The sequence below is a fragment of the Microtus pennsylvanicus genome, chromosome 8, assembly GCF_037038515.1.
Source record: "Microtus pennsylvanicus isolate mMicPen1 chromosome 8, mMicPen1.hap1, whole genome shotgun sequence".
Classification (NCBI taxonomy): domain Eukaryota; kingdom Metazoa; phylum Chordata; class Mammalia; order Rodentia; family Cricetidae; genus Microtus; species Microtus pennsylvanicus.
In genome coordinates this window covers 20,340,834-20,357,228 of record NC_134586.1, presented here as the reverse complement: position 1 = coordinate 20,357,228, position 16,395 = coordinate 20,340,834, and the positions used below count along the sequence as shown (strand labels likewise).

Here is a 16,395-nt window from a genome sequence, read left to right as displayed (position 1 = left end):
CAAATAAACAAACAAAAACCAAAGAAACATTCATCCAACCACAGCCCCACATTTCTGGGGACTGTAGGACAGGAAGAGGCTAAGGAATATCTGTATATCTGTATGCTCTGATGAAAAAGCAAGATTATCGAGAAGGATGGGAATCCAACGTCACCCTAGAATCAGCCCTGGGCCCGTGATGCACAGATCTGGGAGAGGTGGCCAAGGCGACACAGAGGACCATCCCACGGTATCTCAGCTAGACCTTGGGCTCCGGGTCAATCCGGCTCCACCAGCACCTTCCCAAGCAGCTGTAATCCAGGACAGCTGTCCCTCTCAGTGAGCAGCCTTCTGAACACCCCACCCCTCACCCGCCCTATTCATAGCTGGTTCATGGGGGTGGGCAGCTCGTGGGCTGGGCTTGGGACAGGTGTGAGGGATCAAGTGACTGACAAATGAGCAGCCTTGACTGTCTTGTGCTGGTATGTGTCTGGGAGGAATGTCGGGCCCAGAGGAGAACGGAGGACTGGATGGCAGAAAGGCCTAGGGAATTGTCCTGTTACCCAGCTCCACCCAGTGTGCAGGCTGGTGTCCCTTCCCCTGTCCAGGACAAGCAGCCTCTGTTAGTTTTCACGGGGTTCTGGGGGATGGGGTTTACATAGTTCAGCCCTTACTCCAGTGGGAATTCTCAGAACTGGGCCTTAAGGGCTCCACCTCCTCCTCTGCTGCACCTTGCTGCCATCTGCACTGGGGACAAGCCCAGACACGCTGCAGGACCACCACCACAGCCCCTCGGTGTGAACAGAAACTCTCAGGGGGTGGGGGAGGCAGCAGCTTGGACAGAGAAAAACAAAGTGGCCTCTGCTCTAGACAGGTTCTCCTCAGCTCCCCAGCACCCGGGAGGCAGGCTGAGCAAACAAGGAGGAGGAGGAAGGCTGGCTGTGAGACAGGCAACTTTCTTGCCTGGACAGGTTTCCTTCCTAAGAGTCCACAGCAGACAGTGGTAGGAGGAGGGAGCGGGACAGGGGACTGCCCATGACTGATGCACACTCTCACTATTAGCAAATGTCCCTCACTACATTTTTCTGCCTTTGAGCCCCTGGCACATGAGGATAGATGAGGATGGCTGCTAAGCTGCCCTGGCCTCCCATGCCCCCTCTTCTGGGTTCAGCTCAGCCTCCCTACGGTGACTGTGCTCGGGTTGCAGTGAGAAGAGGAAGGGCAAGGTGGCACCTGAGCCCCCAGATTGAAGCCCACAAGAACAACTGCTAATCTTTAAGCTGGAAAAACAGAGGCACACAGAAGCCAAGACTCCCTCAGGATCCAGCTCTCAAGGGGAGTGCCTGCATCCCTTCGGGACAGCTGGGCCCCAAAGTCAGCTGACCTGACACACTGTGAGGGCTCTCCTAATGTCCACTGTGCTCCTGGAAAGTCCACACGGCCCTGAGTCCAAGGCCCACTGTGGAGCTCCCCAGAGTCTGTGCTGTTCTAAGGCAATGACTACATGGGCTGTTTACACAGCCATGACCAAGCAAGTCTGCAGACCAGCCCAGTCCAACTCCCGGTGTCCCAGCTGTCCCCACACTTCCTTCTACCCGTTCCTTACCAGTGTTCCCTAAGGGAAGGCAAAGGAGTAAAGGGGCCCAGTAAGGAGGTCGAAGGAGACTCGAGTTTTACTTCCACCTGGAAGGAAGGCTATCATATTTCCTGGGAGACTGGTCAAGAGCTAGAAAAAGAGCCCAGGTGCTCTCCTCTGGGAGTAAATAGTCAGAGCTAAGGCTGCCTTCCTCTCTGCTATCAACCGGCATTCCTCAGAGCCTTTAGAGAAATCCAGAACCTTTCCCCTGGCCTGGGGTGAGTAGCATATCTGTGCCTGGGGACATTCTGTTATCAGGTCGGATGGCCTGACTCTGGAGCCACACTGTTTGGGACTATAGTCTGGTTAAGTTTGGTGAAACTGTTTATCCTGACCATGCCTCAACTTCTCCTCTGAAGACAGGTTATCAACTTTATTCACCACTGAAGGCTAGGCAAGATTCACAAATGAGAACCCATGTGACCGGTTGACATGAGTGACCTATGACCTTTCAGTCTTCCCAGAATATACCAAGCATGACCATAGGAATGATGGAGGCCCACCCAAAATGCAGGCCTCAGACCCAAGCCCTTGTCTGCAACACGAATTTCCCCAGTTTGTGAAATGGAGATTCTAAGATAAACCCTGCCCAAAATGTGTCTCGTAAAATAAAAACTATTGCCTCCAACTGCGCTAGGGGAGAGTCACTAGTCACCTCACTCTGGAGGGGAACCCAGGATCCCCCTAAACATGTCAGAAATTAGAGGCTGCCAGTATACCACAGCGATGCTGACTGAAGCCCACGGCAAAGCCGTTGAGCTCGCACTTCCCTGGTTCATCTGGGCAAGGTGCAGCCACACCAATAAATACACACTGTACGGCACTTTCGAAAGGACCCCACAGCAAGCAAAGAGTTCTTTCCTAATGCTTGCTATGTGGAGAGGATGGCTGGAATTCCAGTGGCCATGACCTTGAGGACAGGTGCCACATACTGAGGGTGACGAGGAGAGGGCTCAGGCTACGGGGATACCACAGAGCAGTCAAGACCATCCCTGGAGGCTCTACCCCAGGCTTCCTCTATACGAAGGAAAAACTTGACTTATGCACTGATGCTTTGGGTTTTGGGTAATTTGCCCTTAGATATAACACTGAACTAATCCAGAAACTAGAAGATAAAATAAGGAAGTCTCTAGAAAAAGAGACCAAACAAATAAACTGGAAAATATAAAAATGACACTGGAGGGGCTTGCCTTGAGAGCCTCAATTCAGAACTCACACAGAAAAGCCAGGCTCCAGGCTTCATTGTCATCCCAGCTCTAGGGAGGGAGAGGCAGGTGGATCCCTGGGGCTCTTCAGCCTAATCAGTGATCTCCAGGCCAACAAGAGACACGCAACACACAAATACACTGATGACTCACACCAGCAATGGATGACTCAGGCTCCTGGGAGGACCATTACAAGTTTGAGGACAGCCTGAACTATATAATGATTTCCGGGATAGCCTAGGCTATACAGTGAGATTCAGTTTCAACTCCCCTGCCCTCCCCCACCCACCCCCAAAAAGCAAAAAGCACAGAATCAGGGAGTAGGGTAGTATTGGGGACTCAGGAAAATAAGAAAGAAAGACGTGGTCAAAGGAATAACAGACGGAAATGTTCACAAATAGAAAGATTCTAATCTTATGGTTATGTCTACCAACTACAAAGCTGAAGAAGAGAGGTAAGACAATATTACCCAGAGATCATCAAGGTGAAATGAAAGAACACAGAAATCGAGGAACTATGAAAACCAGAGAATAAAAAAAGCAGGTCATATATTTCATAAAGCAGAATGGCTCAGAAACACACACCGGAAGACAGGGGTGCAATGTATTTACAGATGACTGCTGTACTTACTTCAGGTGTAGTGGTGGACACTTGGAACCCCAGAACCCAGGAAGTTGAGATAGAAAGTCCCTGAGGTCTAGATCAGTCTGAGCTATACACCAAGACCCTGTCTCCATGAATGTGTGTGTTTGGCCAGAAAGTACTCCTCTAACGTGCAAAACTCATGCGTTCAATACCTAGCACCAAGCAAAAAACAGAGAAAATAGTCTTTGATCTACATTTTCTATCACGTATAAGCGCCTCTCCCCCTATCCCCCCCCATACACACTTCAAACAGTTAGAGGCATTTATAGCCTATGCTGGCCAGTTTTGTGTCCACTTAACGCGAGCTAGAGTCATTTGGTAAGAGGGAACCTCAGCTGAGAAAATTCCGTAAGACTGGACTGGAGCCAAGCCTGTAGCGCATTGTTGACTGATGTGGGCGGGTCCAGCCCACTGCGGGGACACCATCCCATAGGAAGGCAGGCTGGGCTAACAGCACAGCACTCCTCCAAGGCCTCTGCAACAGCTGCTGCCTGAGTTCCTGGCCTAGGCTTCCCCAGATGAAGGACTACAAGCCCTAAGAAGAAATAAACTCCTTCTTCCCCAAATTGCTTTTGGCCATGGTGATTATAAAAGTAACAGAAACCTGAAGACATAGGCCTTGTGGGTTTTTTTTCTTGGATCTTTCTTTAGCATGTGTTCCAAACAAATGAGTCCGGTACGCCAATAAGGGATCCCAGAGAGGCTCAGGCTGACAACTGCGTAATTACCGTTTCACTCAGGAGCAGGGAATTGAGGCTCCTAGGAAAAAGATCTCCAAGGGGAAGAAGGGACTAATAAGATAACTGTTGTTTGTATCTAAACAAATAAAACTTTATTTTTATTTGTTTAGATCAGAGTGCAGAGCTAAGACAAACAGGGCAGGGACTGCTGGCACACGCCTTTAATCCCAGGACTCTGTGAGTTCAAGGCCACCCAGGGCTACACAAGAATGAATCTGTCTAAAAGAGAAACAGAGCTCACACAAAGGGAGGCAGGAAGGGATATGGCTGGGCAGAGAGAGGAGCAGGAGGAGACAGGGGCTCAGTGCACTCTGGAGATGCAGTCTGAAGCAGTCAGTCAGAGGATGCGGTCTGAGGATAGGATCACCCCTTTGGTCTGAGCAATGGTAGAGGTAAAAGGTCTCTCTAGTGGCTGGCTGCTCTGCTTCTCTGATCTTTCAGCTTTCACCCCTAATATCTGACTCCGGGTTTTTATTGAGAACAAGTAGAATTCATGCTACAGATAACAGCTAGAAGTATTCGAAAAGACCATTTCCTCTCTGTTTCATGTGGTGTCTTAGGGAGCAATATGTAAAATTTAAGAATAACTTCATCTAAAAATATTCAATTTATATACAGAAATCCACTTACAGGGAAAAGAAAAGGTACATAATAAAGGAAATGTAGTCATAATACAATCTTTGTCTCGTTGGTGACCAATCTACATTGTCAAATAAAATTCAAACACTACATGGCTGACTCATTTCATGTGGGTAGACTGAGGTGAAGGGAAAGAGATATTACATGGATGGTTTTTATTTTAGAATGCATCAGTTATGACAATTAAGATACAGCAACCTAAGCCGGGCGATGGTGGCGCACGCCTTTAATCCCAGCACTCGGGAGGCAGAGGCAGGCGGATCTCTGTGAGTTCGAGACCAGCCTGGTCTACAGAGCTAGTTCCAGGACAGGCTCCAAAGCCACAGAGAAACCCTGTCTCGAAAAACCAAAAAAAAAAAAAAAAAGATACAGCAACCTAAATGTTTACTAACACAGGATATAAAAATCTAAAAGACGCCTAGGAGCTGGGAAGATGGCTCAGCAGTTTAGAGCACTGGCTGCTCTTCTAGAGGTCCTGAGTTCAATTCCCCACAACAACATGGTGGCTCATGACCATCTATAATAGAATCCAATGCCCTCTTCCTGGCATGCAGGTGTACATGCAGATAGAGCGCTCATATATGCAATATACCTGGAAAAATAAGTAAATAATCTTAAAAGAAACTAAAAGAAAATTACAATTTACCAGTCTGGGACTTAGGAAGACATTAACACAAGAATTGGATATTTTTCATTATTAAAGACTCTTGGAGTCTGGAGAGATGGCTCAGAGGTTAAGAACACTGACTGCTCTTTCAGAGGACCCTGGTTTAACTCCCAGCACCCACGTGGCAGCTCACAACTGTCTGTCACCGCAGTTTCAGTGAATCTGATACCTGACATACACGTAGGCAAAACACTAATGAACACAAAACTATAAAAATAAATCATTAAAATTAATAACATAACTATGAACACACTTATTTAAAGTCAATGGATCTTCTGCAGAGAGCCAGGAACTCAGGAAGGCAGAGCAGGGCTGGGTAGGCATTCCTAGGTAGGGCCCATAAGCCAGCTGGAATACTGTGGACACGTTTACTGTCAACATTCTCTTTCCAGAACAAGAAGCTTCCAGATTACCAAGAGGCTTGGGAGCAAAATAGGCTGAGACAATCTTGGTGGAGATAGAAAGAGGGGCACTGTGGGACTGGGGTGCGGCTCGATGGTAGAACATTCATCAGCCAAAGCTGAGGTCCTAGCTGGGCGATGGTGGCGCACGCCTTTAATCCCAGCACTCGGGAGGCAGAGGCAGGTGGATCTCTGAGTTTGAGACCAGCCTGGTCTACAGAGCTAGTTCCAGGACAGGCTCCAAAGCCACAGAGAAACCCTGTCTCGAAAAACAAAACAAAACAAAGCTGAGGTCCTAGGGCTCCAACCCCAATGCTACGAAATCAAAAAACAATCAGCTAAGTGGAGGGTACTCCAGCATTGCTAACTAAATAAATGAAAGAAAAACACCCAGCTGGTCCTCTGGGGTTAGCGGAAGCCAGAGGGAGCAGGAAGACTTCAGCCTTGGCCTCCCAGGCCTGGAAGAAGATATGGGAAAAGTTCCATGTCAGATGCATGAAGAACATTCCACCCTTATCATCCATTGGCCTGGTCTCCCCTATGTCCCTTCTGGGTGTCCTAGGCCCTGGAAAGAAGCTGTGAGGGCAGCCCTGCACCTCCTAGTCTCAGAGGATAGCGCCTTATGAATTGGTTCTAGGCACCCAACATTCACTGAGGACGGCGGCAGAGGTCAAGTCTGTAGACAGGACCCTTGGAGACAGACATGGATGTTTCCTTTTGGGTGGCCTGGGCTATGGCAGCTGCCATCCTTAGCTACACTCCTCTTTTCAAACCTCTGCACAGCCCAAGCAAATTCACAGCTGGAAAACCAGATGGGGGCCAGCGTCAGACCCAGAACCAACAGCTCCATGTGGACTCTCCTCCCATCCCTCAGGTTTCCCCCCAACACACGACCACCTCCTTAAGACCCCAGTTCCTGATCAGGACGCTGCCACAGTCACCATCAGACAAAAAGCCTCTTGGGTTAGGTGGGATTCAGGAAGGTTCTACCACAGTATGCTGCAGGCCATGCTGTGTATCGCCAGCACAGAGAGAAAGGGAAAGAAGACAGGAGGGTAGACAGAGGGAGGAAGAAACGAAACACAGGTCTCCCATCATCCCCCGCTGCTCTATGGCTCTCACTGCTCCGTTCTGGCACTCGGCTCCCACCAGCAGTGGTCTCTGGTGTGTGTTCCCTGACACCCCGTGTCCTCACCTCCTCCACAGCGTGATGTCCTCCTTTCCTTCCAGCTTCTCCACCATTTCAGTGCGCTGAGGGAAGGAAGAAGAGGCCCAGGACTTACCCAGAACTTCACAAGGAAGAAGGCGTTCGAGGGCCCCCGTTCAAATAGCTCCTTGAGGCCCCCTTTCTTCTCTGGGAATTTGTCATAGATCTGGCGGATGTCCACGGCTTCGAGGTAGGGGTCACTGTAGCTTGGGCTCGACTGGCTGATGTGCACAAACAGGTGCTTGCTGTACTGTAGGCAGAAGAACCATCGGCCTGAGCGCGATGCCAAGGGTAGGGTAGAGAGACAGCTCGACCACCTGCCTCACTTAGGACCTGGGGCAAATCGCTTTGCCTCTCTCTGGGCCTCAGTTTCCTCAGTGGAAAAAGGGAGACGAGATGGGTCAGGGGCAACCTGCTGCACATCCCAGAGGATGTGGATTACACACCACAGACTCCTCAGCTTCCTGAGCACCCCTCAGAGCCTAGGCGTCGAGGGCTGGGGGAGGGGCAGGGTTGGGGGAAAGGACACTAGACTAAGAGGAGAGATAAGAGACGGGAGAGGCCTGAGAGAGCTGAGAGGGAGAAAAAAAAGTCAAGAAGGGTTGAGGTGGGAGACCTGCAGAGAGCAAAGAAAAGAACAGAGCAAAGGAGGAGGAGGAGGCAGGCGGGCAAGGGGAGAAGAAAGAACAAGGAATCTATTAAACCCTGATGGGAGAAGGGGAAGAAAGGAAAGAAAGCAAGAGAGGATAAGGTGTGGGGAGGCAGGATTTCCAGGGGTGGGAACCCATTTATTTGGGACAGCAAGCTTCCCAAGATTTGAGGCCTACTTTGAGGACAGGGCCTGTGGGATTGGGACCTATTCTGGTCCTTCAAGATAAGGGACCTACAGCAGTGGCAGAGCCTCTGAGGTTGGGATGGTCTCTCTTGGAATAAGACAGTTGGACATGGGAGACATACTGTGTCAGGATCTTGCTGGCGCTCCAGGAAAGCAGAGAACTCCAACATCCAGAGCTTGGAACTGGCCACACTGCGGCCTTGCCATGGGGAAGCTGGCGGTGCTGAGGGCGACGGGGTGGGTCCTGCAGGAGACTCAAAGCCTGTGTGAAGGGAGAGAGACACGTGGAACCTGCCCCTACTTGTCCTCCTTGCGGATGTCCTCAGTGAGGACTGGAGAAAACCAGTGAAGTGTGCCCGGCGGCAGGACAGAGCCTGTGAATGATCTGGCTCAGTGATCCCAGGCTTCTGCACAGGCCCTTGCTTGGGGCAGATGGATTCTGCACAGCCCAGGTTGCCTGGAAAGCTGCCAGAGCAGGCACTGCAGGACTCTCGCCCTGGGGCAATTTCTAGTCCAGGCAGGAAGAGAGCCAGCTGAACCAACCAGCACAATAATCGAGGCTCAGGGAGCAGGAAGCTTCCTGGAGGGCCCACGGTTGCCTTAAACCCATAGTACACCACCTATGAATAAGGTTCTAACACGGGCCTAGACCAGCACAGAGAAGAGCGTGCCCCTGGCACCAGAGAAGTCTACAAGGTGAGGCTAAAGGAAATCTTGAAGTTTAAGTGACAAGTTCTTAGTGAAGATGGGGAACGGGTACCCCAAATTGGGAAGCATCAAAGGTAAGTGGGGGATGGGGGTGGGGGCAGGGGGCAAGGAACCAGCTGAGGGAATCTGGAAAGCCTCAACTTCACTGATGAGCAGGTCTGAACTGGTGGTTGGAAATGAGGCTCTGTAGTCAGCCTGCGAGGCAGGCTAACAGGGTGGATTCTATTCCTGAATTAAGGCAAGTCAGTGGTTGAATTAAATCGGACTGGGAAGCTGTCAGCTTTGCAATCTTTTTTTTTTTCCTGGTAATACTGGAGATGGAACCCTGCCTGGAGCAAGGAATGTGAATGAAAATTCCTGAAAAGAAGCTGTGTCTGGCTATGAACAGAAACTCCTGGAAGGAGTTTCTGGGTCTGCAGAGACTGATGGACCGATTGGAATTTCAGTACTGTGGAGAGACCGGAAATGTATAGGTTCAGAGGCTAATTACTTTATCTTGGCTAGAGTGAGCCTTCTGGGACAGCCATGCCTTGACTCGCTCTGTAGCTGAACTAACACCTCGGATAATAAACAGAAACCTCTTAGAAGCTATTAACTCAGCAGAACACGAGCATCTGCCAGTCCAAGAGCTAGGAATGTCATCACACAGCATCCTGGACCTATAGAAGAGCTCTCCCATCTCGCTGTGCCTGCTCTGGTGTACCCACCAGCTTATTTTAAAGTTGCTTTGATTTAAGACTTTTTTTGTTCAGTAAAACTATGAAAACCCTGTGAAATCATTTCTACAGAAAAACACAGAATTTGAGGTAACCTAAATCTGTGATCCCAGGCCAATGTCACTCACAATGGCTCAAGAATAAACTAACACACACACACACACACACAAAATCTCTCTCTCTCTTCTCTCTCTCTCTCTCTCTCACATATTTATTTATGGTTTTTCGAGACAGGGTTTCTCTGCAGCTTTGGAGCCTGTCCTGGAACTAGCTCTTGTAGATCAGGCTGGTCTTGGACTCACAGAGATCCACCTGCCTCTGCCTCCCGAGTGCTGTGATTAAAGGCATGCACCACCACTGCCTGGCTCAGAATAAACTAACTCTTATTCCATTTAAGATGAGAACTGTGGTTTTGATGATGACAGTACTCTAAGCAGGCTCTTTACCACTGAGTTTGACAGCTTTTTATTCCTTCTTCATTGTGGAAGAAGGGTAGGACAGAGGGGGCCACATTAGAGGCAAGGTCTTCATGAATCAGGTTTTCTGGAAACCTGGTGGCCACTAGTACCCCGAGCAGAAGCAGTGAACTCAGGCAACAAGAAAAGAAAGAACGGTCCAGAAGAGCGGCCAGCCGCGCTGAACACACCAGCTCATGCTTAAGTGCATCTGCCAAATCTTTCTTCCCTTCCTTACTGCAGCCCCGAGGTACCCAGGAACTGCTGTGTACACAGAGAAGGAAACTCACAAGGATATGCAGATACCAGCTGCAGGGACACAGATATAGCAGTGAAGAACATCCCTGCTGGACAGAGGTCTGCTGAGCCCTGGGTGGACAAACAGAGGGCACCTAACCTGGGAAGGCCAGATAGGAGGAACCATGGCCCAAGAGGAGCAATCTAGCCACTGTCCAGAGGCAGAGTAGGGAGCACAGTGGACAGGACCAGTGAACACAGTAGCTGAGTCTCAGGAGCCCTGCAGATCTGCTGCAGGGCTCAGATCGCATCATGAGGACACCACGGGGCCAGAGAGCATTTTAAGCCTGGAAATAACATGGTGAGAGAGATGCTTTGAGAATCTCAGGGAGCCAGGTAAGAAGCAACTGCGGTATTCCAGGCAACAACTAGGAGAATCTGAGTACAGACTGAATCAGCATGGACAGAGGGATGAGAAGAGAAAAGAAGACAGGACATGAGGACTGGACCCAACTCAGTGATGCTCCCAATGGGGTGAAGAAAGCAGTGAGCAGACACCAGGTGTGGCAGGAGAGCCCGAGACCCCACAACCAGAACGTCACAGCTGGTCACTCTCCACGCAAGGTTGAAAGTTTGACCTGGGCTGCAGTGTGGAAGGGGCTGAGGGAGCCTCTTGAGAGACTGTCAAAACTGGTCCACTGAGGCCTGAGGAAGGGCCCAGACCAGCAAGCTGCTTCTGTCACACTGCCCAACAGCACTTTCCAGCCATCAGGGTCTCCTGTGCTAGGGAGGGATCAGGCTTGCAGTGTCCCTCGGCTCCCAGCTAAGAGGCAGTAGGCAGCTCTCCAAGGGGGAAGCCTGAAGAGCCAGCATATACATCCTACAAGAGTGGCCTGGGGACATAGGCACTCCCTTCCAGTTTTGTGTCCCAGCCAGCCCTGGGCACAACTGGCAAGAAGGCACCTGGCATTGTCCCAGAATGCCATGGCACCTGTGAAGCATGGCTGCAGCATGCTGACTAGAGGAAAGAAATAGAGAAACGTGATATCACGATATCTCACAGGACCCGGGTGCTCAGAGCCACTGAGCGGGACACATAAGGAGATCATTTACCAGCTACCTACCTGGCAGAGGCAGCGGAGGCTGGACAGTATAAGCGTTTTGAGAGAAAGGTTTCACACTGCGGGAGAAAGGAGAGAGAAGGCATCAGCCACTGGGAAGAGCTGCAGGGTAGGCTTGGCCACTGGTGGCCCCAGCAGGCATTGGCTTCCAGCCAATTCCCTCAGGTTTTGGTTTTGAGTTATGGAAGCAACATGTCTGTTGGGGCAATCCACCTCACATCTCCTCCCAGGCCAAGCAGATGTCTCTTTGGGTATCAGCTTTAGAGCCCTTCCTTTACCCTGTTCAGATGAACACTTCAATAAAAGGCATTGCAGAGTATGGACATTGCAGACTAAGCAAGTGACGTCTGGGAGCAAAGCCTTATTCCTAAAGTCAAGGCGGATCTCGCGGTGTAGCCGGCCTCCCCCTGTTCCACCTCCCAAAGCCAGGCTCCATTTCCTAAAATTCTAGGTTCGAATTCAGTTCAGGGATTGAGGGGTAGCAAGTCAAACCATACTCACTCGTGGGATGTTCCAGGTTGGCCTGGCAAAGCTCCTTGCCAAAACTGTGGAGGTAAAAGGTATAGACTCAGCTTGGCTGTGCTGTGCACAGAAGCCCATGAGGATTGTGAGAAGAGTCTGTAAGGGAGAGAGACCGTGCAGGCCTCCGGGTGTAAAAGGAGGAAGGAAGGAAGCCAAGGCCTCTGTTTAACTGGCTGACGCTACAGGCAGCAGCTATAACAAGGTGTGTTTCCCTGTGCTCCCCGGGGAAAGCCAAGTTTTGATGGTAAATGGCCCCAGTCACACCAAGGAGTGTTCCCCTGTGATCCCCAGAGAAAGCCAGGCTTTGTGTTCCCCTGTGCTCCCTGGGGAAAGCCAAGCTTGCTGACCTAGTACTTTCTCCCTCCCATCGAGACTCAAAGGATTCTTCAACATGTACGGTTCTGAGGTCCTAAAGTCAAGAAATCTACCCAGGGGCTCAGTGGTAGAGCGTGTGCTTAGCTTGCATAAGGTACATGGCTCCCACCTTGAATACCAAAAATGATACAATCCAAGTGTCTACACAATCATTTTACGTCCAACCTAACTAACATCCCAACTAGTGCCCTCTGACTCCCTATGAAATAGGATGGCGGAAAGGGCTGTGGAATTCAAGACATGTCCCTTCCCCACCAGCGAGGACGGTGCAAGTCGGGCATCTTAAAGAGGTTATATGACAAGCTTCGGAAGGAGGACCGTTTCTGGAACATTCTACAAGTGTGGCGACGCAGACAGGGTAGAGACTGGTTGTCAGGCTAACAAAATCTGAGCACGGGTTTGTCCCTAGACAGCAGCTCTCTACACAGAAGGTGGGCTTTGCTGGGATGCTGAGCAGGGTCAAGGGTGAATGGTGGCTATTTGAGGACCGAATAGTCAAGTCAAAGCCTCAGGATTCGGCTCCAGTCACTGGACTTCTGGCCACCTGGCCAGCTAATGAGAGCAGCCTCTTGCATCTCTTTAAAGTCTGCTCTATTGTTATGGACCTCAAACAGCGGTTCCAGCAACAGCCCTGGTTTAGAATGAGCTCTGGGAGGGCTCAGAAGAGAGGGACTGAGACTGGCCACTGTGCCCAGCTCTGAAGAAGAGACAGTGAGAGGAGAGCTCTGATGGCCTCTTGCTCTGGGTTGCCCCACTTACCCCTGAGATTGCTGGGTAGCCAGGGCCCCGGGCAAGAGCCATTTTATTGTGGAAGGCTGTAGCAGAGACGATCTGGGCGGACGACATGGCAGCCATGCTCTGCAGGGCCTTGTTCTTAGCTGCCTGGTCCTGGGAAGACATGGGAAGGGAGGACCTTAGCAGGGCCGCCAGCCAGGCCTTGGGGTCAGAAAAGCTGTCCAGTGCAGGTGGCCAGAGCTGGGGACCAGATTTGAGTTTGTGATATACTAACGTGCTGGTGACTGAGCAGGGGGCTCAGCTTCTCTCTTAAGTTTCCTCATCTGTTGTGGAAGCCTAAAACTGACTAGAAACTACACCAGACTGACTGTCTGGCTGCCCTCTCTCCCTCCCTCCCTCTCTCTCCTGCCTCTTTTTAGGGCTGGGGATGGAACCCCAAGCTTCAAGCATGTGCTCTACCATTGAACCCACAGCCCAGTTACAATTGTTATAAAATGGAGACTAGTGAGTCAGTATTTCACAGTAAACAAGAATGTGGTAGAACCAAGTCAGCCTTGGGTAAGACAAAAATTAAGACTGGCAGCTACCTCAGTAGCTTAAAAGTCTACAGGGCAATCTCCTCCCTAAGTCTACACAGCAACTCTGAGGCAGGATGCAGTGTGGTCCTGAGGCTTGAGAGGTGTCTAACCAGAAGCCACTCAGGAGCAGTCTGGAAATAGGTGTGGTCTGAGACATCGCACAGGGGATCCTGAGAAATGCTAGTGCACTTTGACCCCTAGGAGGGCAGAGGCTCAGGAGGATCCCTCTTAGAAAGTGAAGAACTGGGGCTCAGAGAATTTAGCCTTAAGGCAGTGGTCCATGCTGTGGCTCAGAAGTGTTCCCCTAAGCTCACAGGTTGATGGCTATTTGGAGATGAGACCTGTGGAAGGTAAGTAAGTCACAAGCATGAGCCCCCATGATGGTGTTCGTGGTCTACAAGAAAAGGAAGACTGACTTGTGCTAGCTTCTTCTCTGCGTGGTGGTACCCTTCCCCATGTTTTAATTCCCCAAGAAGGCCCTCACAGATACTGGATAGATGCTACAGCCATGTTCTCAGACTGTGGGCTGTAGAAGCATTTATTATTTTTTTCTATTAATTCATTATTTGTTTTATGTGTGTAAGTGTTTTGCCTGCAATGTATGATGTATGTATTGTAGAATGCACATGCCTGGTGCCTACAGAAGCAAGAAGAGTTACAGATGGTTATGAGCTACTTACTATGGTAATCACAGCAATTAGCCGCTGGTCCATCTCTCCAGTCATCTATTCGTTAAACTTCAGCAATTAGCCGCTGGTCCATCAGCATCTATTCGTTAAACTTCTCTCTTTTATTTTTCTTTCTGTACAGAGTCTGGGCCTAGGACCTTTGCACATGCTAGGCACCCACTCTACCACAGCAGTAGCTCTCTTCACAGCCCCTAGCTCTTGTCTTCAGGGTACTGAGGCTTGAACTCGGGACCTTACACACACTACAGAACCCTTCCCCTGAACTATAGCATCAGCCTCTTTTTGTTTAAAATTTTGAGATAGGGTCTCACTGGAATGCTCAGGCTGGCCTTGATCTTGGATCCTCCCAAGTAACTGAGATTGTACACAGGCGCCATCGTGCCCAGCTCCCCTCTTTTTAAAGACAGAGGCTGCCATATAGGCTGTTCTCAGACACATGGGATGAGTGATCTTCCTGCCTCAGCCTCCAGATGAGACTACAGGCACATACAATCACGACTAGTTTTTTTATAAATAACTATCAGTCTGAGGAATTTTTCCATCATCACAGTAAAAATGACTAAGACACAGCAGGCTGGTACAGAGAGGGTCATGCCAGCCAAACGGGCAGTGTGAAAGTGTTAGGATGTGCCAACAGTCAATACTCAACAATGCAGGACATGGAAGCCATATTATGGTCCCCATCAGCAGGGAATGGGTGAAACTTGTCACTGGCACCCTCACCCCCTGTCCTTCCGCAGTTAAACGAGGGCCGACTCTGAAGTCATGTACTTTCAGGAGGAAAAGACATTCCAGGCCAGCCCTCCCAGGCAGACCACATCCTCATGGCTGCTGAGATTAACAACCGCATCCAGAGAGCTCCATCCGTTCCATGCCAACAACATGTGTCCCTTCCTGTATCCTTAATCTAAACAAATGACAGGGCTCAGGAAACCACATCCTCAATATGTGAGCAGGGAGGAAGGGGAAAGGACATCGTAAGGATGACATCAAATGGCCAGACAGCAGGGGCAGGAGTCGGGTATTTTCCAGTTGAAGGAGACCTTACCTATCTATCATTTTACCACAACACCCTGTCATTTTGTAGATGAGAATACAGAACGGGGCTCACGAAGGGTGCAGGACATGACCATGAAACAGAGATGGGGTACAACAAGCCCAAGGATTTCTGCCCACCCTACTGTCCATCCCAGAGCTTAACCACTGTGGTCCCAGGAGCCTCAAAAGCAGGCCAGAGTCCTCAGACCAGCTTCTGAGGAGACGGAAATACATGACTTTAAGAACTTTAAGAAGTTCGTGGCTTCTCTTGATGCCTGACTGGAGGCCCACTTGTCCTCAAGTCTCAAGTTACAAACAGACATGTGATTCCATGAAGCAAATATGGACGGTAGAGACATCCCAAGGAATAGAACAGTTCCCTAGACACTCTAAACATAACATGGCTATTCAGTCCTTGCTGTCACCTCTGGGATCTCAGTGAGTCAGAGGCAGACCAGAGAGGGGACATGAAAAGTCAGTGGGTCTTTAGGGTTGGGAGTGTTCCAGGGGGGAACCACAGCTGCAGGCAGGCCAGCTGTCCTGGGAACAAAGGATGGGGTGCTGAGGGCAGGAAGCACAGTGGGTGTGGCTTCTTAGGAGGCAGAGGTCTGTGGGTCTACCTCTGGACCACGCCATGTAAAAGGTAACAGACAGGTCCGATGGTGGTGGTACACACCTTTAATCCTAGCACTCAAGAGGCAGAGGCAGGTGGGTGTCTGAGTCTGAGGCTAGCCTGAGCTACAGAGTGAGTTCTAGGACAGCCAGGGCTACACAGAGAAACCCTGTCTTAAAACCACCACTACCACCCACCTCCAAAAGAAGAGGTGATGGACAGGACAGTGTGAGGTGATCCAGCCCAGCAGCTTTAAACTGGGCTCTGAGGCAGTACAGAGTTCTTCCTTAGGTATGAGAGACCGCTCAGGAGTTGGGGTGCGAACTGGGGGAGTTATGGCCTACTCTTTGCCAAACTGGCTACAACCAGAATGACCCACTGGAAGGCATATTGAACTGAGATTTTGTTTGAGAAAATTAAAACGAAGAGTCTCATTGCTTCAACAATGATGTATTTACTGGTCTAATCCAAGCATTCAAGCATTAGGCCTTCCTCCCAAGTGGCCAGATGATGGAGAATTCACTCCTTCCTAGTACTCCCCAGAAGGCCTGGGCCCAGAGTCCGGAGGACTGTCTTCCTAAGAGGACCCACATGCAACTGACCTTACACTGAAAGGGGTCTGGGGAGGGGGTGGAAGTGTCATCTCAGAGAACA

At 50.2% G+C, this 16,395-nt stretch overlaps 1 protein-coding gene across 3 annotated transcripts in view; it reads right to left on the bottom strand.

The window, feature by feature from the left end:
* The window catches only part of Tead4 (TEA domain transcription factor 4), a 77,832-nt gene that overhangs the window by 10,974 nt on the left and 50,463 nt on the right, over positions 1 to 16,395 (bottom strand). For 2 of the 3 annotated variants that reach the window (XM_075982667.1, XM_075982668.1), the window contains exons 5-9: positions 12,848 to 12,976; positions 11,693 to 11,736; positions 11,195 to 11,250; positions 8,077 to 8,216; positions 7,196 to 7,369 (exon numbers count right to left, since the gene is read on the bottom strand). In XM_075982667.1, coding sequence (XP_075838782.1) covers positions 7,196 to 7,369; positions 8,077 to 8,216; positions 11,195 to 11,250; positions 11,693 to 11,736; positions 12,848 to 12,976 — 543 coding nt within the window. The remainder of the gene's footprint in view (positions 1 to 7,195; positions 7,370 to 8,076; positions 8,217 to 11,194; positions 11,251 to 11,692; positions 11,737 to 12,847; positions 12,977 to 16,395) is intronic. The other variant, XM_075982669.1, reaches the window with a different exon arrangement.